Below are 20,928 nucleotides of genomic sequence, written 5' to 3'. Positions count from 1 at the left end.
CATCATGTGCGCCTCCTATGGCAACTTGTCTGGACCCCCACTTATGTTACCCTTACGTAAATAAGGACGCGCGCGTAGAGCTGTTGTTGGTCCACGAAAACATCGGCAACAACAACAGCAACAACAGTCATTTAATCTGCCCACTCTTGTCTCAGTCCATCTCCAGCAATCACATATGGAACACTTTAACAGCTTATAACAAACTACATCACAGCAAGAGAAAGGCACAGATGAACGGAGACCCCCCAGCAGAGGAGGATTTCTCCCAGATCCCACTGGTCGAGCGAAGTCAGCACAAGGTGAGTGATTCAGCGCTGGTAAAAAGCGCTGGCAAATGGCGATAGGAGATGGCTGAAAATGGTATGCACGTTAAGAATTGGAAAGCCAGGTTATCGGCATACAACGATGTCATTTCAGGCTCAGCGAAGACTGCATCAGATACAGATCCATTCTTTCAACCGTTCGTCAATGATGGAGCTTTATTGTGAGTCATCAGCTTGGGCACCTCAACAATGCTGAGTAGACTCTGACTATCCTGATGTGACAGGAAGAAATGGTGTCTTGACGCGAATGCCGTGGCTCAAGAAAAAGGTATCGAAGCTGTCCTTGCGATTGTCCAGTATAGCGGAGAGTCGAGTGCCAGATTACGGCCAGAAGTGGTCCCAGCCATCGTGGAGAAGGCGCTTGGTTCAGCTAGAGCAGGAACCAAAAAGAAGGGTATGGATCTTTGTGCTATGTTTGTCGAAATCGAAAACGGCGGCGAGGGTGTGATGGTGAGTTGCGTGGTTCCCCTGCAAAGGATCGATCGTCTAACCATGTTGTTTTTTTGCACTGCAGAATGATGTTCTGGAAGGTTTGGGTGCAAAGCTTCCCAAGGCGGTGGCCGGTGCTGTGACATGCCTGAAAGATATCGTAGAGTGAGTTATAAGAGACTGGGCATAAAGTTTACACTAACACTCTTCAGATCGTTTGGGGTTCCCACGATGGGTAACATCAAGCCTCTACTCAAATCTCTGTCCAAAATATTTGGTCATTCTGACAAGAATGTGAGAGCAGAAGGCAGCTCTCTTTCCATTGTTCTGTATACATATCTCGGACCTGCTCTTCTCCCTGCATTGTCGGACTTGAAACCGGTACAGATGACTGAGCTCCAGAAATCTTTCGAGTTGATGGACGCAGAAGGCAAGGGCGCTGGCTCTGGAAAACCTACACGATTTACTAGGAAAGTGCAAAGGGAGCGAGAGGCTGTTGAGGATGCTGGTGGTGACGAGGAAGTTGGAGCGGATGAAGCTGACGGTCAAGCAGAAGAACCGTTTGATCCTACATCGCTGCTCGACCCTGTAGACGTTCTTGCCTTATTCCCCTCTGATTTGGAGTTGCGACTTTCGTCAACAAAATGGAAAGACAGGCTTGAATCCCTAGAAGAGTGCAACAAGATCCTTACGGACCCCAGGAATGCCAAAATTTTGGATAGCAATGCCGATGCCTACGGTCCTTTAGTCCAAACTTTAGGAACAAAATGCAAGAGTGATGCCAACGTCAATGTCGTCATGGAAGCTTGTAAAGTGATTGAAGGACTAGCAAGGGGTTTGGGCAAGAGCTTTGGGAGGCATAGGGGGGTGGTCATGCCCGGGATGATGGAAAGGTTGAAGGAAAGGAAAGCGAGTGTTGTGGAAGCGCTCGGCAAGGCTTTGGATGCAGTCTTTTCAACGGTGAGTTTATCTGATATGAGAGAAATTTGATGGCGGCTCAATTACACTATTATAGACAACCTTGCAGGACATTGCTGAAGACGTCCTCACCTCGCTCAAATCAAAAAATCCCCAAGTCAAGGAGGGCACTCTCAAATTCCTCCATCGCTCTCTCCAAACAACCCTTGACGCTCCCGGGAAAGATCAGATAAAACCTTTGGCTGAAGCTCTGGTCTCCCTTCTAGGAGACAGCGCAGAGCCTGTGCGATCAACAGCAGCAGAATGCTTGGGTACGATGATGAAGATTTTGGGTGAGAGGGCATTCAATCCCTACGTCGAGAACATACAAGAAATCCAAGATGGCCAAGGTGAAGGATGCGTTCGGAAGAGCACAAATAAAGTACAGACCTGGTGGCACGAAAAAGCCAGCCGCTGGGCCGCGGCCTGTTGCCGTGCCTTCCAGAAAAGTAAGCCCACGAATAAGTAACGTTTTAAAGTGGTTCTGATCATTGATAGCCTGCCTCTTCCAAGCCTCCTGCGCCTCCTTCTTCACCCCCTATCAAGGCTTCTGGCAAGTTCGGTGGTGGCAAAGATGACCTCATACAAGAGTTTGCTTCCCCCCAGCGTGCGCCACCTGCCCGTTTCGCCCGACCAGGAGTACGTGAAGCATTTGCATCGTAATATGTCGCTAATGTGATATCAGGTCGTCAAATCTGCTGCTGTGCCTCCATCTTCACCACCTATCAAATCAGTACCTAAAACTGATGAGGAAAACGTTGTCGTGAACGATATGGCACCCCCTAAACGAGGGCCGCCAGCGCGATTCGCCAAGCCGGGGGTGAGTCTTATATGTTTGCTCGTCTGTCGCAAGAGATGTGCCGAACTGATAATGGCTAGTCTACGAAGCCCGCTGCTGCGGCAGCACCAGCTCCTTCCCAACGCGCGGCCCCGGCAGCCGCTCCGCCTGCCTCCAGAACTGCCTCCGCCGCAGGTAAATCTGGACCAGTTAAGACCCTTACATCATCTCCCAACGATCCCATCAAATTCAAGTTTTCTCCTGAAGATGCTGCCGCTCAAGCATCAGATCTCATCCCTTCCGAATTTGCTTCCAAATTCAGCGACAGTGCATGGAAGGTTAGGTTAGAAGCTGCAGATGAGATGATTAAGTGGGTGGAAGAAGAGGGCGCGGAAAAGGTGGATGCGGAGATTATCCTGAGATTCCTTGGTAAGAACCCTGGATGGAGCGAGAAGAATTTCCAGGTATCAGCCAAGATATTTCAGGTCATTCAGATAGTCGCCCAGAAATCGCCCACCTTCGGAAAGCCTGTCGCCGCATTGGCCGTTGGCCCGCTCACTGATAAGCTGGGTGACATGAAGCTCAAGAAGCCTTCTGGCGACACTTTATCCACATTTGCCGAAAGAATCTCTCTCGCTTTTGTCCTCGCCCAAGGCTATGAACCTATGTCCAAACAAAAGGCTCCCAAAGCTCAAGCCGATGGACTGCTATGGATAAAGCAGCAGCTGATCGATTTCGGTATCGCCGGAATCCCTCTAAAAGATCTGATCAGCTTTGTAAAGACGGCTCTAGGGTCACCAAACGCACAGGTCAGACAGAGCGCAACGCAGGTCTTGATCACAATCAGGATTGCTGTTGGCGCTGGTGAGTCATAACTTTGTCAAGAGGTTAATTCTCTGACATATTATAGATATATCTGGTTTCCTTGAGGACTTGAATCCTCAACTTCTTTCCACCATCAATTCTGAATTTGACAAAGTATCGTCCCAATCCCCTCCGGAACCAGTCAAAGATCAAGTCGACCTTAAAGAAGTAGCTGCCGTTCCTGGAAAAGGCGGTAAAGGTGGTGGCGGTAGTGATCCCTTGGATGATTTGATCCCTAGAGTCGACCTGGACAAACTTGTAGCCTCTACAAATGTTATTGCGGGGTCCAAGAGCGATGCCTGGAAAGTACGGAAGGAAGGGTTCGAAGCTCTCAACAGCATCTTAGAGGTCAAATCGAACTCCAGACTGAAGCCTAACATGGGTAAGTAGCAAGGCTGAAGAAACGTGAGAAGGTATGCTGATCTGATCCAAATGACAATAGGTGAAATTGGTGGCGTGTTGAAAAAGGCCATGGCGGATACGAATCTTTCGGTCAAGCTTCTAGCCCTCGGCATCATCTCCAAGATTTCCGTCGGCATGGGCCAACCTTTCGATAAGTATCTCAGACTTCTCACTCCCGCTGTCGCCAGCGTCTGCGCGGATCAAAAAGCGACCACTCGAACGGCAGCACTTAATACACTGACAGCCATGGCGGACTCTGTTGGGGGATTAGATGGGTTATACGGGGGCTTAGGGGCTGCCCTCGAAACTGCCAATCCTGCTCTTCGGTCATCCGTACTTGGTTGGCTTGCCGAACGACTCCAAAACGAGCCCCCTTCTTCGTCGGCCGACATGAGTCCCCTCGCAGGACCTGTCATCCATTGCCTGGAAGATCGCAATGGAGACGTCAGGAAGGGCGCCGCCGCCGTTCTGCCGTACGTAGTAAGCTGTGCTGGATTCGATTATGTCATGGATCAAACTTCAAATCTCAAGCCAGCATCGAAAGCCACGATTGTCCCACTTATCAATAACGCGCGCGCCAATGCTCCTTCATCAACAGCATTATCCTCTGCGGGCGCCAACGGTGCAGCATTAGCTGCGCCGGCGCCCAAGTCCATTGTAGCGACAAAAACCGCGACGCCATCAATGGCTAGGGTCCGGGCTGGAGCGGCTAGAACAGTTCCAGGTAGCCCTGGGACGGCGACAGGTCCATCCGTACTCAAATCTTCAGGAATGCCAGCTCGTTCCCTTGCAATGAAAGCATTGTCATCTGTTCCCTCATCAAGGCCATTATCATCATTGAACCACAGCGATGATAGGCCCAACGGTCTACCGAAATCGAGAATAGCCGTTCCGCGACCTATTTCTGCTACATCCCAAGCAGCTTCTTCTGCGGCATCTTCTCTTCCCTCTGCTTCTAAAATTATCCCATTTCTCAACAGTGCATCTGAGGGAAGGGCTGCAAGGTTGAAAAGGGATACTGCTCGTTGGGTCCTTGATCCTTCACCTAAAGCCTCAGCTGATCTTTACGAATATTTGCATCATCAAATGGAATCGCAAGTTGCTCCGGAACTCCTATCCTTACTCTTTAGCAAAGACCATCGAGCCGAGGAAGATTTTATGGCAGGCTTAGCCATGATCCGCGAGCTTTACGATCAGCAGACTTGCGGAAGCTTTGGTTTAGATGATCACGAGATTGAAAGTCTTCAGCTTGCCAACGTTGACATGGCGCTCAAATACGCGGCTTTGAAGCTTTTGGTTAACAACACGCAACTTGCTAACAGGTGTTTGGAAGTGATCATCCACGTGGTGGAAACGATGACGAGATTGAATCAAAGATTTTCTGACGCCGAAGCGAAGTTATTCGTTCCAGCGCTTGTATTTAAGGTACGTTCTCCCTTGATATTATGAAGCGATGCAAGACGTGCTGAACAAAGACGACTAGCTGGGAGATCCCAAATTTGTCTCTAAACTCGCGCCTATTTTCGAGGCTCTCGACAAAGTCATCGCTGCGTCTCAAGTCGTTGCGCTACTTGTTCAGTACGGTCTAGAGGACAAATCTGCTGGGAAAACGTGTAAGAACGAATCATTGTCGTTGATTGAGAAGACATACAGGAAGAGAGGTTCGATTTTGAGGACCAGGGACGATAGAAATTTCTTTGAGACCCTGGCCAAGTGCATATCTGATAGTGCGACCAGAAACGCAGCTCTCACCGTCATGGCGTGAGTCTTAATGTACATCTCTGATATTGGTACTGACCTTTTGATAGTTTAATCCAGCTTCAAGGAGAATCCAAGAGCCTGCACGCGGTATTGGAGGCCATGCCGTCTTCTTCTAAAGACATGCTCGCGAATAGGAGAGCAACTATGGCGACAGGGAAAACTAGCGGACATGGGCAGACTCTTGCCAAAACATCCGTCGATCTTGCATCGCAAGGCGACGTATCGTCTCCACGACTTAGAAGACCGGCTGGCTTATCTCAACCCCGAATCAATCAAATTCCCTCCAGCTCTAATTCTAATTCTAACTCTGGCTCTACAGAAAGCTCGCCGAAGTCTATTTCAAGGGCGACATCTTCGCCTACTACCAAGGTTACTAGAACGATAACCGACTCTCCTTCCCAAAGCAGAACCATCCAGCCTCCATCAGGACTATCTCGGCCGTTAGCAGTGCCTCCAAGCAGGTTGCAGCGCCCTACAGACGTTTTCGGGGTTGGCAATAACAATGCTACGACATCTGCTCGTCCAACTGCTCTTCAACCTCTTGGTCGCCCTCCTGCAGCCAGAAATTCTGCCAACAATCGTAGCTCTGGTCCCACTGTTATAGAAGCCATTAATGACATCCGGCACGACGATTTGGACAAGTGTGTCGACGCGCTGAAAACTATTCAAAGTATGCTCAGTGCAAACCCGGATTCTTTTGTGGACAACGTCGAAACCCTTGCAGATACTCTGATGGACGAAATGGAGTTCTCTTTTACGCCTCCGGAAAATCTCAACAATCCTCGATTCTTCCGGGTAGTCAAGCATCTCATCCAGTCATTTTCTGGCTTGTCGTCTAATCAGACTTTGATGCGTCGTATGAGTTACGAACAACTATATGCTGTCTTGAACTGTCTCTCATTGAGACTCGTACAAGCGGACAAGATGGGAGGCACCATTCAAGAGCTTTCGCGATTTATCAACCTCGTCCTTGTCCAATGTCTCTCCACTCCTGACCGCCTTTTAGTCTTCCAAGTCATGTTTCGGCTGCTTCTTGACCTCACCCACGATTTCTCCGTCTCTCAACCCAGTCCCGAGTCAGAACGTGCTGCGCACGCTGACCTTGTAATCAAGTGTCTCTGGAAACGGTGTAAGATTTTGGAGGATGATTTCAGGTCAGGAAGACTGAAACCCGGGCCGATTTTGGCGGTTTTGGAAGAGTTTTTGCAGGGCGTGGGACCCAAAGAATACAGGAAGAGGGCCCAGCAAGGGATCGCTTTAGGAGATATGCCTCTGAGAACAGTAAAGACAATCATACAAAGATTACTAGGTGAGATAAATTCCTTAGAACTACTGGGGGTTTCTGGAAAACCCCTTGAGAATCTTGACTAATGATCCACTAGTATACACAAGAGATACGGGATTGGAGATCTACGACGTTTTGGTGGAACAATTCGGTGACGAGGCCGCTTCAACCATTGTCTATACATACGTCTTCCGATTAGGTGGGTTCGAATTTGCGTCATCTCTCGCGTTGTCTCTAACATGTTATACCATCCAGCTGGGGCCGAAGTCTCCCGACCTGCGTCCTCTAACTCTCGAAGCCCCTTGCTGCCATTTAGCGAAGGTGCAGATCTGCCTATATCCGTCGCAAGTGAGCAGACGTCGGGCTCAGCTGAACGATCAAGCTTTGCATCACCAGCAGTGGTGGAGGAGGACACAGAGATTGAGAAAATGGTCAAAAACCTAAGAAGCGGCAATCAGACGGAGGTGAGTGAGCTAAGATCACAAATTTCATTGAACGCTGATTCTCATCCTTCTCAGCGCCTGGATAATCTGTACGCGTTCATGAAAGCCAACCCTGACAAGGAAGGAGAAGTCACTGCAGCGTTAGCAGCGCACATGACTCCGACTTTCCAGACGTATGTCAGGAGAATGCTTGAATTGCGTAAAAACAATGAGAATCCATGTGAGTGGGCATTGCCTTTGTTTGTATTATTTATTGGCTTGCTCATTCGCGTTCAGCCCCCGCCCGTGAGCAGCCAACTTCTCCTCAACACTCTCCTCGCCCTGAATCCATGCCGGCTGCTCTTAAGCCTCTTCCTGCCGTTGCCCGTAAATCTCTTGGCCCCCGCCGGTCCAGCTTGGCCATCAATGTTGACAAAAATGCTCCTCTGGATGACCAGCTTGCACAATATAAGAATCTCTTCAGAGCACAGGCCCTGGACAGTTCGTCCAGGACTGGATCTGAATCACCAGCAACTAAAGAATGAGAGAAATCAGGGCGAGCCTTTGACAAAATGTTCATCACAATCCCGAGCTCAGTTCCCAGAATTGAAAAATACGCCGAGGAATAGTGATGTAGATTAGCAGAGTTGATTGGAGGATGGAGGAGATTGTTTAGATAGCAGAAGAAAATGATAAGGTACGCGATGGCGAAAGCAATAGTGGGCCGTGTATTCAGTAGTTTTGTTTTTGCAACGAATTCCGGGAAAAGAAGTTCAAGCTCTTCTCATGCATTTTTGATACCTTCATCACTGCTTCCGACAAGGACCGAGCCATTTTGGGTACGTAATTGTATACATTACGGAACGTACGCTGTATCGCAAGGTGTGCCTTTGTGTTTGAAAGCAAGAAGATGGCGTGCTTGTCTTTGCTCAACATACTGTACAGTAGATACATCAGTACGTTGTGTTGATGGTGGACGGAGGACTGCCTGTAGGTCCTGATGGTGTGGTCCACGCGCACGTGTGCTTCTTGGTTCGACATTTGAGACTTGATGATGCTTGGCAGATCGAGGCAGTTCACACAGACAGGATAGACAGTTCACATACACTTTTAACCAGCATAGATCTTCGCTTGCCCCATTGCCACGCTAAAGACTGCACTATATTATATCTAGACTGAATGACTCAATCCAGGTCATCATCAGTAGTTCTGAATCTATTACCTCGCTCTCAGCCGTTCAAGTGCAACCGTTTGCAGTTGTTTTTCTTTTACTAACCATTTCTCTCCTCAGCCGACTTCAAAACAACACCCATTGGAGAGAAGGAAAATGGAAGGGATGATTGATGATACGTAGTTTCTCTTGTCTTCCTCAACGATCTCGACTAGACCCGTCAATCGAGGGCCATTAAGCTATCGGCAGCAATATGAATTACATCTTGGTGACAAACCATGACAGCAGCCTGAAGCGAAAATCCGATGTTGTATAGGGACACTTCAGATCCCTCTAGATCCTCCGGCGATCATCGAAGTTCGGTTGTTTTCGTGGGGTGTGCACGGAACAAAATTCCTCCAGAAATGACCAGCAGTCTGCTCGCTCACGCACTAAGTAAGAAGCTCACTTTTAGATACTTAAATAAGAAGGAAGCAAAAAGATTAAAAAAAGCGAAGAAACATGAATAATTAAGTAAATTCGAAATCTAGCAGGTCGGTCGAGGCCGCCCACGGTAACTAACCAAACAACTTTAATTAAGTGAGTGTGGGAATAAGTTTAAGCGTCAGTGCGTTTGTTTGGGCCGAAAAACAGGCACGGCTTTGTGATCGCGTCAACCAGGTCTCGATGTTTGTTTTTGTTTTCCCCCGCGACATCTGCTTTGCACACTTTTCTTCTTCGTTCTTTCCCGCCCGCGCCATGCGCCGTTCGCGACACGCTCTTTCAACCACACTCATTGCCCACTGACAGCCCAGCCACCATGCACGCCACATTCTCCGCCGCCCACAACCCCTCGTCATCCCCGCCCCGGAACACCACCATCACTCCTCTCCGCCAGTCTTCCTCGCAGACATGCCGTCCGTCAACCTCTTCCCTGCCCAGATCCCACAAACGGGTCAAGTCTACTCGCCAAAGCCTCGGCAGCAGGGCAAAGCGCGAAGCTTCGATACCAATGGTATGTTTTGTTTTACTGGGTAGGCCGCACTGAGCGTGCCCCGCTGACTACTTGTGCAACATACAGCTTTCACAACAGTTGTCTACATTCTCCCTCCGCCAAGACGTATTGTCTGAAATGCTGGCTCAAGAAACACCTCCAACCATCACTTCGCCATTCAAGTATGCCTCCCACACCACTTCGGCCTCTTCTCTAACTACACCATATACTTCGACGTTCAAGCATCACCCATCCGCCGAGCATATGCCACAAAAGTCCAAGTCGGCTGGGCCCAAGTTTGTGACACAGATATCAAAGGGCCGTCATATCGAAGACATATCTCCTATTCGTCCAACGACCGAAGACCATCTGGCCGACTGGGACGTATCCCATCCAAGCTCTGACGAACCTGACCTAGAATGGCTGCAAAGCGGGGAATGGCTGCCCCCACTCCAATCAAAGGAGAATAACATGCAAGGTTGCCTTCAGGGATCCTTACAGCACTGTAGAGACAGAGATTGCTCCGTGTCTTCTATGGAGTTCAGTGGAAGCGACAGTAGTTCGGTTTCCCTTTTGTCTCTGGCTAGAAACTCTCTGGAGCAACAAACTAGACCGAACATCGTGCAATGGGATGAAAATCCGGCAGAACTAGATGGAGAACAAGCAGGACATTCGAGCTTTGATGCACAGTCAGGATCAAGTGCATTGCACTTGCCCATCAAGCTCAATACCTCACCATCCATATCACCTTTCATTACCAGCGACTGCCACAAATCTCCCAACGATATTCCTTCTGGTTCTTTTGACAGCCAAGCCGATTTCCACATGGACTCCCCATCTGTCTTCAGCACCCGCTCTTCCCAACACGCTCGTTCAGACTCGCGCTCTACAATATTGCCCCGATTGCTGTTATCGAAGAAGAGCACAGCAACGCTCAGAGAACAAAATGAAAGATCCAAAGCTCTCGGTCATATGGAAGACGAAGAAATGATGTCGGATGTTGAGGATATCCCTTCGCCAAAGAGCCCTTCCCGTCCCAGGAGCTTTTGGGATCGAGCGAAGTTTAAGGCATCGCGCAACCCTTTTGACGGCAATGGCTTCGGGGCAACATTTGGGCTTGGCATAGAGCTAGGACCTCGCCGTATACCATCAGACGAAAATCACAATGAGGACAATGGGCTTTCGGTGTCCATAGCTAGTGATTCAAGCGGTGACGCAGATCTATCACCTTCCCGATCATTATTGGCCAATCGACGTTCAACGGGCACTTTTGCGCACGATTCTGCAAAGGAGAATGCTTCCGAGACCGCTCCCCGTCTGGAAGTACCTACACGACCAACACTGCCCCGTCGCATGCCCACAGTCGGTTCCATACTTCAACGAATACCACGGACAAGCTCCCCAGCTATCCCTACCTTGAATAGCCTTCGTGGCAAAGGACGACCACCAATGCGAAGAGGCACAACAGAGCCCACTGAAAAGCCCAAACCCACCCTACTAATGGCTGAAGCGGCTTTGAACACTCCCCACGCTTTGCCATTTGCCGACGTTAAACCTTCTCCCAGTGTCTTCGCCTCTGCGGGTTTGGTGAAAAAGAAGTCACGCTTTTCCGGTGTGGAAATCCCCAAGTTTGGCAGTGAGCCACTGGTGAATGTCAAGAGGAAGCAATCTGCCGCGCAATATGGTATGCAGCCTGGCCTTGGATCAATGCAACCCCCCAGCCCTGTATCGCCCATCCAATCTATGTCCGCTCCGTCGATACCATTGAAGGGCCCTGCTTTTGCCGCAGCAGGATCGAGCAATGCCCACTTTACCCAACAAGCTCAAAAGACAAGAGGATTAAGGAAGAAGAGGAGTTTAATGTTCAAAGCTGGAAGCTCCATCAGTAGTATGGAAATGATTAGAGGGAACAGTCGCGGTTCGATTACTGGAGTATCGTTGTCTCCCGTAACTCCGACGAAACATGACGGTAAGTTTATCTATTGATGCTGGTATCACAGCTGACGGGGTGTCATAGGTGCTGCCAAGGGCTACCGGCTAACAACCCCATCACCAATACGGGCGCCTGTCGTTTACCCCTTCGCTTCGTCTAACCCTGTGGACCTCGACCTCTTCTCTACTCCTCCCTCCAATCGGCTCAATCGGCCAAGCGCACTTGATGCCCCCGTTGCCGAGCGATATCGATCAATGCTTGCTGGAAGTCCTAGTGCCACAATGGATGCTCAACGTAAACCAGTAATCCGAGCTTCCAATCCCATGCTGGCCGCGAGCTTTAAGAGTGCTGCTCAAATAACTACACCAGCTAGAGGCCACACGTCTCAGGAGCTATCTATGTTTACCGGTAGGCCAAAACTGGGTAGTGAGGGTATCACAAGGCTTGAAACAGATTTCGCGCTCGTGGAGAATCTTGGTAGTGGCGCATTCTCTCAGGTGTGGAAGGTTCGTGAGAAGAAAACCGGCAAAGTCTTTGCCGTTAAAGCAGGTAAACCTTACACCGGTGCCAAGAACCGTCTTCGACAGCTTGAAGAGATTGCCATTCTACGAGAGCTCTCTCTCGACCCGCACCCGAATGTCGTCCAATACATCGATTCTTGGGAATCTCACTCTCGCCTGTATATTCTCACCACCCTGGTTGATTGCGGTGACCTTTCCAGCTTCCTTTCTCTTCTAAGCGACCACGGCGGCATCCGCGAGGCTCGTGTGTGGAAATCCCTTGTAGAACTCGCCGAAGGTATCGACCACATCCATAAACACCACTTCCTCCATCTTGACGTCAAACCATCTAACATTTTGATTAACAGCGCTGGTGGACTAGTCGTCGCAGATTTGGGTATGGCCGTCGTTTGCGGCGACGGTCCTGACGGTCATATGCTCGGGGGTATGAGCCCTGCGTTACCTGAAAGGGACGAGAAAGGAGGGTTCGTGTGGGATCAAGTGGAGACGCCTATGGACAACGGAAAGAAGAGTTTGGCCATGGTGCCAAGTCCTATCATGGATCGAGAGGTCGAAGGAGACAGGGAATATCTTTGTCCCGAAGCCTTGAGTGAAGCTGAGATGATAGGGAAGGGCGCAGATGTGTTCAGCTTGGGTATTTTGTTGTTGGAAGCGGCTCTCAATGTTGTGCTACCTAGCAGTAAGTGGTGACTGTTATTGGATGTCTCTTGACATGTTGCTAATTAATTTTTTTTTTCAGACGGGGACGCTTGGGTGCAACTTCGCAATGATGATTTCTCTGATCTTAATGGAATTTACATTCCCCGTCCACATTCCGCATCATCTCCTAATCGTAATCCTCCTCCTGACGATCCCAACATGCCAATCCTGTCTGATGACATTTTGACTGTCATCAAGGGTATGATGCGATGCAACCCCGACCGACGATGGAGTCTTGGTGATGTTTGGAGGCATCCGGTTGTCAAAAGGGTGAGAGCTTCCGAACGGGGAAAAGCTTTAGTAGAGGAAAGTGATGAATGGTTGAAAAGGGTACTTGGAGAAGAATTGTAAGATAAGAAAAGCAGAAGAAGCAAAGGCGTCGAAAAGAATATAGCGTAGATCAAAAGAGAAATCATTGTTTTCAAAGTAGACTGTATCATAATTTGCATGCCATCGACGATGGCCTTATCTTATAAATAAGTCGAATGCACCTTTCCTTTGCTCAACTTCAGCTCGAGAAGCTGTGGTAGTACACATACATATGGATAATAAATAAGTGTATGCAGGTCAGGCAAGACCCGATCCAGTCTATCTCATATCCTAAAATTCAATATTTCAAACCGAACTTGTGTTCTCTGCAGCCTCTTCTACACCAACCCATCGTACAGTGACAAAGCCTATCCAAATGCACGTCAGCTGTCGTAACCTTTAACGTCCATGATATCCACCCGCGCACCTGTACGATGGTAGGATCCTGCTTGGAGCCCTCCTTGAACTCGTCATATGTCAGTCGATGGTCCTTATTCAGATCCATGTTCCTAAAGATCTTGTCGACGCGCTTGAATACAAAACATGTCAGTACTGTAATGATGGTCCTTGCAAGTGTTTCAAGTTCTAACCTTTTCGGGGGTATCTTCATCCTCTGGCAACTGGACCATTTGTCCAGTCATTTTATAAATAGATCGTACGATCTGAAGCATCTCGTCGTAGGTGATGTAACCATCTTGGTTAATGTCATACAGTTGGAACGCCCATTTGAGTTTTTCGTCAAGACGACCTCGAGAGGTGACCGAAAGGGCGCAAATGAACTCCTGCAATGGCATGAGCTGTTCGTCATCTTCCACGTAATTCCTCGGTACAAACGCACCTTGAATTCTATTGTGCCAGATTTGTCTTCGTCAAACACCTACACGTAAATAACTGTCAGTTTTACTAATGGCGACGCGTTCTGGTTACCCACATTGAAGACGTAATCTGCGAACTGACTAGGATCACCGAAAGGAAAGAATTGTCGGTAGATTTTCTTAAACTCTGTGCATCCTTTCAGCCAGACGCAAAAATGAAATTAAAATTGAACATGCCCACCTTCCTTGTTGAGTTGACCACTAGGACAGTCCTTGAGGAAGCCTTTGTACTGTTCCCGGGCACAGTCAGCCCTCAGGACTCGCATCCCTTAATTCACCCACCCATTGTTGGAGTTCCTGTTAATACGCGGGATCCGACAGGTCATTCTCGTCAGGAAACTGTACGCCAGTCTATGCAAATATCTCTCACCTTCTTGTCGACTACGCGCGTACGTGATCAGCGCTGCTCACCTGCTCTGATGGCCTCGGAGCGTACTCACAATAAGTGTTTTTCTGGAGCTCGGCCAGCTCTTCAGAAGATAACTTGGATTGCGATTTTCCCATTAGAACGACTTGTTTGATGTCTCGGGAGAGGCAGGATGTTATTTGTCTGCGTGTGGGGGGAGTGGTGGATATGCGGATGTCGTAGTTGGACGGAGAATGTTGATGATGAGTCTGGGCCCTGTATATGGGGAGGCAGCGGGCAAATGTCATGACGTCATTCCCAACCTTTCTTTTGTTATAGGTCCGCCATGCAGCTCTACACAGCTTCCATCTTCGTTCATTGCCCATCCAGGATAAATAACCGGGTCATCCCTCGCACACATCTCTCCTCTCCGACATGCAATATGCAATGCATGCAAAGTGGTATTGGTATGTTCGTAACGTCCAAGTAAAAACGCAGCACTACACTCCGAGCAATGACACTCGTGATATCACTAGCAACAAGAGGAAACAGAAAATCATATAAATTACCACACCCCTCCAACCATGTCATCCGCATGAGCAAGGGCTGCCTCAAAGTCTCCCAGCATCAGGCCGTCATCGAATGGTAAACCCTCAAGAGGCACGTCGCTTGAAGGTGGTAGTAAGTGGCCCTTATCCCATCGAGCAGACATGGGAGGGTGAACGACCTGCTGTTGTGCACTACCGATGTTAAAGGTGGGCATATCATCAGCGTGCATGCTAGTGTTTTGCCCCTGTAAAGTAAATTGACCAGCAGATGGAGAAAATGGAAGAGCAGCGTCGTGAACATAAAACTGGTTGGACACTTGTTGGTCTGGCATTATCGTGAGTTGGAACTGGGGTTGAGGCTGAGGATAGAGGAAATGCCGTGAAGTCAATGGATATGTATGTGCGGCAATGGAAAACGTAGGTGGGCTCTGTTGGCCAGGCTGAAATCCTTGTTGACTAGAAGTAAAGGCGAATGCCTGCTTCTCATTGGGTTCTGCAGGAATGTCGCCCGACCAAGGAGCTAGGTCTTGGTGACTGTACGCCATATATTGCAGTTGCCTCCTGGGGCCCTGATTCTGTGCCTGTAACAACCTATGCTCGAAGCCGTTGGCAGGCTTGGGTGATTGTGAAGATCTGGTACTCTCAAAAGCACTAGATTGTCGTCTTCGAGAACCCTGAGCGTCGGGGTCCATTGAGGTGGAACAGGAAAGATCACTCCAATCGCCAGAGTTGAAAGGCTCCTGTTTTTGTCTGGCTTGGGCTCGCAATGCTCGAAGTGCGCCTTTGGAGAGCTCACAAACGCCATTCATACTTCTAGATGAAGCCCTAGGTGCGTCAGCCAGTCAAAACAGGCGATCAAGAATGGCCACTCACTTGTTTTTCTTCGCACCCTTTGTATCACCATTTGCAATCTTATCCTTGATCTCCTCTTCCAACTGTTGCCCACTTTTTCCCTTCATCAACAGCTCGGCCACATTCTTGCACTTTTCCTCCTCGGCCTCATCTTTCCGAACGCGACGGCGGACAACATTAGTTCGACGATAGACTGGCTGATACCTATAGCCAGGATATTTCTTCATGTGCTCTTCTTTCTCGATGCGAGCGAGCTCATTAAAGTGGGCCTTTTGCTCAGCTGGAGCCTAATGTCTGTAAGCACATCTACTCATTCTACTCATTCATTACATGTCTATCAAAGGCTTACCTCGCTCCACATTTTGGCTGTGATAATGCTAACGTTTTGGTGTCTCATCTCAACCGAAGCAGGAATGAGTTTGGCATCCACAACATGTTTCCTGAAAAGGATAAAAGCATTTCGGGGTCTAGGAATATGGTCTGCAGTTTGCTATCGATGGATTTAATCCCTTGAACACGCTCGACACAAAGAAAAGACATACCTTTCTTGCATGACTGACTTTTTTCTTGCAGTTCTCTAATTTCTCCTTCTTTGAACTTCCTAAAACCACTGCTGTAACTTCTGCCCTTGCGAGCTCCTTTGGCTTGGCGGTCTCTAGCATTCCTTCATCTGCTTTCCCATCCTTTTCCATGGGTGCGAACAATTTTGGGTCAATCGATAAACTAGGCGCTCTTTGTGGTGAAGATTGGCTTGACTGATTTTGAGGTCCAACCCAAAGGCTTTGTGGAGAAACGTTGGAGGAGAATGCGGACATGGAGGAAGCATCATCATCGAAATCAGACGCAGTATTGGTATCTGACGTGACGGTGGACCAACCGGAGAGTGATGAAGTTGATCGTTGAGTGCGAAGTGAGTATGGATGGACATGAGGCTGATAAGGAAAGTTGGTCTGGCTTTGGTAAGGTTGGGGATGAGCGTGGTCTGGAGGGATAGAAGATAGAGCGAACGAATCATCTGCTCGTCCGTCAATGGATCTTGTCGTACAAGAGGACAGACAGAAGGAGACCTACGAGGAGAATCTTCGATAGGACCAGCAGGCATACCCACAAACCCGTTAGTCATCCAAAAGTTGTCCATGATCTGTCAAGGTATCGTATGTGTTCAAGTGTCTTTGGCAGTGCCAGGTCAACTGAATTCGAGGTCAAAGGGGGAATGGGAAGGAAGACTTGGGGAAAGATGGGACAACAAAGGGAATGCCCTTCTTATACCAACAGCAGGTCCTCTGTCCTGCGCTACGATGATATCTGCTAACCTTACTTAATTCGGTATCGGCGTTTCAAAGCTATATCTCAAGGCTAAACACTAATCCGGGATGTGCTTCTGCACCTTAGGGGGATCAAGTGGCTTAATGCCAGGAGATAAAATGATTGAAAGGCCTCCCGTTCTTCTCATTTTGGACCCTGTTGTGTTCCATTCATCCCAAATCGGTCCCGCGTCCTTACCTTCACAATGGCGGATTAGCCACTGCCCTTTCTTCCCTTTGACTAGCAGAGAAATGCTGTAGATTGTGGATTGTTCCACTGGTGACGGATAACACAACTGGTCCTTTGGGAGTGGAAGTTGACATAACAATCCTTCCTTTGTTGCTGCCGCCTTTCGTCCATTTTGTGCGTTTCCATAGAATAATACCGAGTCTAAAGGATGATGAGTTTGGATGGCTGTCGCTTGTCAGTAAGCGGCATGTATGCATAGAGAGTTAGTTGATGGACATTTGTTCTTTGACTGTCTTCGCTCAGTCTCTTCATCTCTCTCTTCTTCTCTACAGGGCATTCTTTGAAATAGGCATGAAGCAAACTCGAGAGTAACAGAATATCAAGGTATTGAAGTACTGTAACCTTTGATTAAGGCAGCAGGACTATTACCTACAACACAACTAGTGATATTATATGAAAAGACCATACACCACTACCGTTGATGAAGGGACCAGAGTTGGTTTGGTAGAAACAGCAAGGGCATCATGCACCAGTATCTTGTAAAGAAAATCAAGAAGACCTCCAAGTGCGCATAATTAACATACAATAATGATTTGACTATAGACGATTCATCCAAAAACAACCTGGCTCCATTTTCGCTATCGAATCTCTCTTGCCATGCCGCTTAATCGACAACGCCCCATTTAATATTGTCCGTAACCGCCCCCGTAACCGCCCTGCTGCCCGTAGCCGGGATATTTATAGCCCTGCCTTTGTTGTTGGTTCTGAGAGGACGGGTATTGAGGCTGTTGGGGTTGAGGAGCATGTCCAGGAGGCGGTGCATAGGGTGAGTGACCACTTTGCATTGGTGGCTGCTGAGGTGCAAACGGAGGCGAAGCGTACGTAGGCCTACTAGGAGGTGGGGGATAATAGGGGTTCTGTTGGGGCGGGATGTAGCTCTGCTGATTGTACGCTTGTTGCGGTTGCGATGGGTATACGTGCTGGGGACTGGAAACAGAAGGAGTCGCAAACGACCCAAATCCAGCCAGCGTAGAGAAATCGTAAGGGTTCGATTGTGGCTTTGGTGGAGGCGGTGGGGGCAGGTAGCTGGATGTAACGTTGCTACTTCCGCGTCCAGGCGGCGGTGGAAGATTGGGGGTCGATGTTGTGCCCAATCTAGGTGGCTGAGGTGGAGCCTCCATTTTCAATGCCGCTAGCCTTTCCTCCAGACCCCGATTAGCAACGACCCCACCTGTTGAAGGAGATGTGCCGCCTAACCGCTGGCGGGTCTCGATGTCGCTGACCATATTCCTCCTTTCTTGCTCCCTTGAGTTTGTAAACCTTTGAACCTCCATCCTCAGATCTTCAATCACTCTTCTCAGACTGTCATAGTATGACAAGCCCTTGCCCAATCCGGCCCTGATCTCGGCATAAGACTCACCAGCTTCGATCAGCCGCTTTTCCCAGTCACGAATGATCCTTTGGCGGTCCTTCTCTTTTCTCAAAATTTCGCGGAAGCCCGTTCCCTTATGCACTTGGGCGACGAGCATATCTAGTTCTTGCAGGATCGACCTGGATGCAGATACCGCGGCAGCCAGACGAGTTTGATAAGGTCGGAACTTCTCCAGTTCAGATGCGAAGAGTTGTGGTTCGACGTTCTGAGAGCGGCGGTTGAGAAGAAGCAAGTTTGAGACGTCATCCGTCTGGATCTGTTTCATTGTTAGTTACAACAATTGTCATATATAGATAGATGATTGACAAACCTTCTCTTTTAAATCTCTGAGAACTTCATCTCTTTCTGCCCTAATCTTCTTCAAACGATCTAATTTCTCTCGACCGTCATCCACAGCTTTTCTCAAAGCGTCTTTTTCTTCCTGTCCTAATGCCTTTCGATCCACTTCTTCGTCATCTAGGTCTAGTAGGCTGACAGTCTTGTCTATCTTCTGAGGGTTTCCCTCAGTTATATCCCTGGCCGCTCTTTCGAGGTTGCTCGGGCCTGAAGATAGAAGAGAGATTGAAGGCTGGATGGATTGCCAAAGTGATTGTAGATGGGCGTCAGAGGTAGACGCCGACGAAAGAGCAGATAGATTGGCGGATAAATTGGAGCGCAGATTGGCAGTCTGTGGACCTGACGGAGATTGCGTAAAGTTGGGTGTATATTTAGCCTGTGAGGCCTATTAGCAGTGGTTTCCGGAAGAAGACCGTTGGCTTACCCTCATGCGTTCACATTCCCGACTTTCGGCATCCAGAGCTCCGTTCAGTTCTCTTAGTTCTCGCTCACATGCGGCTCTCTCACCATCCAGGCGACCCAAATCGTTTTCCACCTGTCTCACATCCCCGACACTATCCACCAAGCTCTTCAGTTGCTGACTAAGAGGAACATCATCATTTGTATCTCCTTCCAAAAATTGGCGCCATCTGTCAATCTCCTCGGGGAGATTGAGATGGTCAAGCCCTGCTTGGATCTCCCCTTCTGCCAATTCGACCTTATCAACCTCAGCTCTCACCAATTTGGCTTTTTCCTCTGAATAAACACTTGCAGACTCATGCACCGCGAGAGGGACAAGTCTAAGGAAGATATCTGGCCCGATCAATTTAGTAACTTCTTGATTACCGTATACGTCCTGAATGGTGATGGGAGCCGCGGGTGGCAGCTTCTCGATGGCAGGAAGACTAGCTTCAGAAGGGAGGACTTCATGATAGATGAGATCGTTATCCTTGACAGCCTGCTCTTTGGCTTCACCGCAGACAGTTGCATGGGCCTTGACAATTTCATTCAAGGCATTAGCAGCGTCATGAGGCAAGCTGGGTGTTGACGCTGCCACGAAAGTATAAATGAAAGACGAAGCCTGTTTTTGGGCGTCTTGAATGAGGGAATTGGCTATCTTGAGCCTGACCAATGCTGTGCCATGTTTTCCTGCCGCGCTATCTGAGGTTGCCTTGTAGTACTGGGCCAGGCTTCCAAACAGCTTGGCCTTGATCTGGAGCACATATAGCCAGTTGCGATCAAAGACGCCTTTGCCCTGGAATTCCTTCATCTCATCCACGACGGACGTGTACATAGATGCTGTTTGATTGGCTGACCGGGCTACGAGAGAAGCTGATTTTTTTTCTTCAACGAGCTTTTCCGTGAAGATCTCGGCGGCTTGAGCCATCATTATCCCTATCAAAAGATGAACCACTTCTCTACTGAGGTCGGTTGAAGGGGCGTGGAGAAAGTTTTCGTTGATGTAGGTCAGCATACCGGCAGTAGCTCGGGTGTTATAGTAGGCTCGTTTTAAGCCTTCAGGATCTGAACGCGAGGCAGATTGGGCAAGGGACGACAGGATAGATGATATCAGGTGGATGATGGAGGCCTTTTCAAAAGCGAGTGAAGTTTGAGTAGTCAACTTGTCGGTGAACGCATCATTCCTGCAGGATAAGTAAGCTTTGCCTATATCTGATACAATAATATGCTTGCCATGGGAAGGAGACTTTGATCTCTGCAAATCTCAGTTCGAGCAATTCTAACTGCCCAAAGTACTTGTACAAAAGGTCCCTTGCTGGCTCATAATTAGCCAATGTTGTGTCCGAGAAGATAGGTATCGCCTTACCTGTTTGATCGTTACCCGCGCCTCTCACAGCATCCTGCCTACACCGTTGCAGGACTGCACATTCTTCGGCATAGCTGTTTGGATCTTCACCGTACGAGGCTGCGATTACGTGCCGAATGGGAGTGGCCCAGTCCACGTCTGTAGTTGTTTTGCGGGGGACCGCGATGAGGGGTGATTGAACCGACATGAATACAATTCCTTCTCGGAGTTTGAATAGGTCCAAAAGCAGAAGAAAGCAAAAGATGGGCAAGTATATAACGGAGACAGGCTACAGCGAACGAACACTGCAAGCCGAACGTTCCGTCCGTCCGCAGACGAGCTCTTCTGCAGCGTCATTACTCGTCGCAGCGGGCCGAGCTTTAGGATGTATTACGTAAATATTCATAGTCACTCTTCTTCTCTTTCCTTCGTCAC

The 20,928-nt window shown here is 48.9% G+C and overlaps 5 protein-coding genes across 5 annotated transcripts; 2 read left to right on the top strand and 3 right to left on the bottom strand.

The window, feature by feature from the left end:
- The first annotated feature begins 129 nt into the window (after positions 1-129).
- CNG02140 (mitotic spindle assembly -related protein, putative) lies at positions 130-8,060 on the top strand. The gene is given in 18 exon segments (XM_024657549.1): positions 130-299; positions 375-484; positions 548-773; positions 838-917; positions 965-1,712; positions 1,768-2,049; positions 2,051-2,158; positions 2,208-2,348; positions 2,395-2,529; positions 2,589-3,351; positions 3,398-3,733; positions 3,794-5,178; positions 5,237-5,514; positions 5,562-6,823; positions 6,897-6,998; positions 7,055-7,263; positions 7,318-7,462; positions 7,519-8,060. Coding segments are annotated over 18 exon segments (6,627 nt in total). The 5' UTR covers positions 130-230; the 3' UTR covers positions 7,767-8,060.
- Positions 8,061-9,191: 1,131 nt separating this feature from the next.
- CNG02130 (conserved hypothetical protein) lies at positions 9,192-13,009 on the top strand (the record flags this gene model as incomplete). The annotated part of the gene is made up of 4 exons (XM_572188.2): positions 9,192-9,386; positions 9,453-11,334; positions 11,383-12,498; positions 12,559-13,009. The coding sequence occupies 4 exons, from the start codon at positions 9,192-9,194 to the stop codon at positions 12,867-12,869; spliced, it is 3,504 nt and encodes a 1,167-aa protein (XP_572188.1). The 3' UTR covers positions 12,870-13,009.
- Positions 12,867-14,281, bottom strand: CNG02120 (calcium ion binding protein, putative). Its single transcript, XM_024657548.1, has 9 exons — positions 14,143-14,281; positions 14,073-14,083; positions 13,985-13,999; positions 13,884-13,932; positions 13,759-13,829; positions 13,666-13,704; positions 13,418-13,609; positions 13,255-13,356; positions 12,867-13,195 (listed from the first exon to the last, which is right to left on the bottom strand). The coding sequence occupies exons 1-9, from the start codon at positions 14,204-14,206 to the stop codon at positions 13,166-13,168; spliced, it is 573 nt and encodes a 190-aa protein (XP_024513221.1). The 5' UTR covers positions 14,207-14,281; the 3' UTR covers positions 12,867-13,165.
- A 214-nt stretch (positions 14,282-14,495) lies between these two features.
- CNG02110 (specific transcriptional repressor, putative) lies at positions 14,496-17,059 on the bottom strand. The gene is made up of 5 exons (XM_024657547.1): positions 16,520-17,059; positions 15,991-16,463; positions 15,798-15,938; positions 15,470-15,735; positions 14,496-15,409 (listed from the first exon to the last, which is right to left on the bottom strand). The coding sequence occupies exons 1-5, from the start codon at positions 16,584-16,586 to the stop codon at positions 14,614-14,616; spliced, it is 1,743 nt and encodes a 580-aa protein (XP_024513220.1). The 5' UTR covers positions 16,587-17,059; the 3' UTR covers positions 14,496-14,613.
- A 146-nt stretch (positions 17,060-17,205) lies between these two features.
- Positions 17,206-20,797, bottom strand: CNG02100 (hypothetical protein). The gene is made up of 5 exons (XM_571916.2): positions 20,515-20,797; positions 20,382-20,463; positions 19,135-20,332; positions 18,685-19,086; positions 17,206-18,630 (listed from the first exon to the last, which is right to left on the bottom strand). Exons 1-5 carry the CDS (start codon positions 20,699-20,701, stop codon positions 17,626-17,628), a joined length of 2,874 nt encoding a protein of 957 aa, XP_571916.1. The 5' UTR covers positions 20,702-20,797; the 3' UTR covers positions 17,206-17,625.
- Positions 20,798-20,928: the final 131 nt, after the last annotated feature.

This window comes from Cryptococcus neoformans, assembly GCF_000091045.1.
Source record: "Cryptococcus neoformans var. neoformans JEC21 chromosome 7 sequence".
Taxonomy (NCBI): domain Eukaryota; kingdom Fungi; phylum Basidiomycota; class Tremellomycetes; order Tremellales; family Cryptococcaceae; genus Cryptococcus; species Cryptococcus deneoformans.
This window is presented reverse-complemented; position numbering and strand designations above follow the sequence as displayed.

Bases quoted from the DNA above. Each gene is read 5' to 3' on its own strand.
- CNG02100 (XM_571916.2), bottom strand. From the start codon at position 20,701: ATGTCGGTTCAATCACCCCTCATCGCGGTCCCCCGCAAAACAACTACA. The intron at 20,464-20,514 runs GTAAGGCGATAC...ATTATGAGCCAG, and splicing joins CGCGGGTAACGATCAAACAG to CAAGGGACCTTTTGTACAAG. The intron at 20,333-20,381 runs GCAAGCATATTA...CTTATCCTGCAG, and splicing joins ATCAAAGTCTCCTTCCCATG to GAATGATGCGTTCACCGACA.
- CNG02120 (XM_024657548.1), bottom strand. From the start codon at position 14,206: ATGGGAAAATCGCAATCCAAGTTATCTTCTGAAGAGCTGGCCGAGCTC. The intron at 13,357-13,417 runs GTTAGAACTTGA...TTTGTATTCAAG, and splicing joins ATGAAGATACCCCCGAAAAG to CGCGTCGACAAGATCTTTAG. The intron at 13,196-13,254 runs GTGCGCGGGTGG...GCATTTGGATAG, and splicing joins AGGATCCTACCATCGTACAG to GCTTTGTCACTGTACGATGG.
- CNG02110 (XM_024657547.1), bottom strand. From the start codon at position 16,586: ATGGACAACTTTTGGATGACTAACGGGTTTGTGGGTATGCCTGCTGGT. The intron at 15,736-15,797 runs GTAAGCCTTTGA...TACAGACATTAG, and splicing joins CAGCCAAAATGTGGAGCGAG to GCTCCAGCTGAGCAAAAGGC. The intron at 15,410-15,469 runs GTGAGTGGCCAT...GGCTTCATCTAG, and splicing joins AAGGGTGCGAAGAAAAACAA to AAGTATGAATGGCGTTTGTG.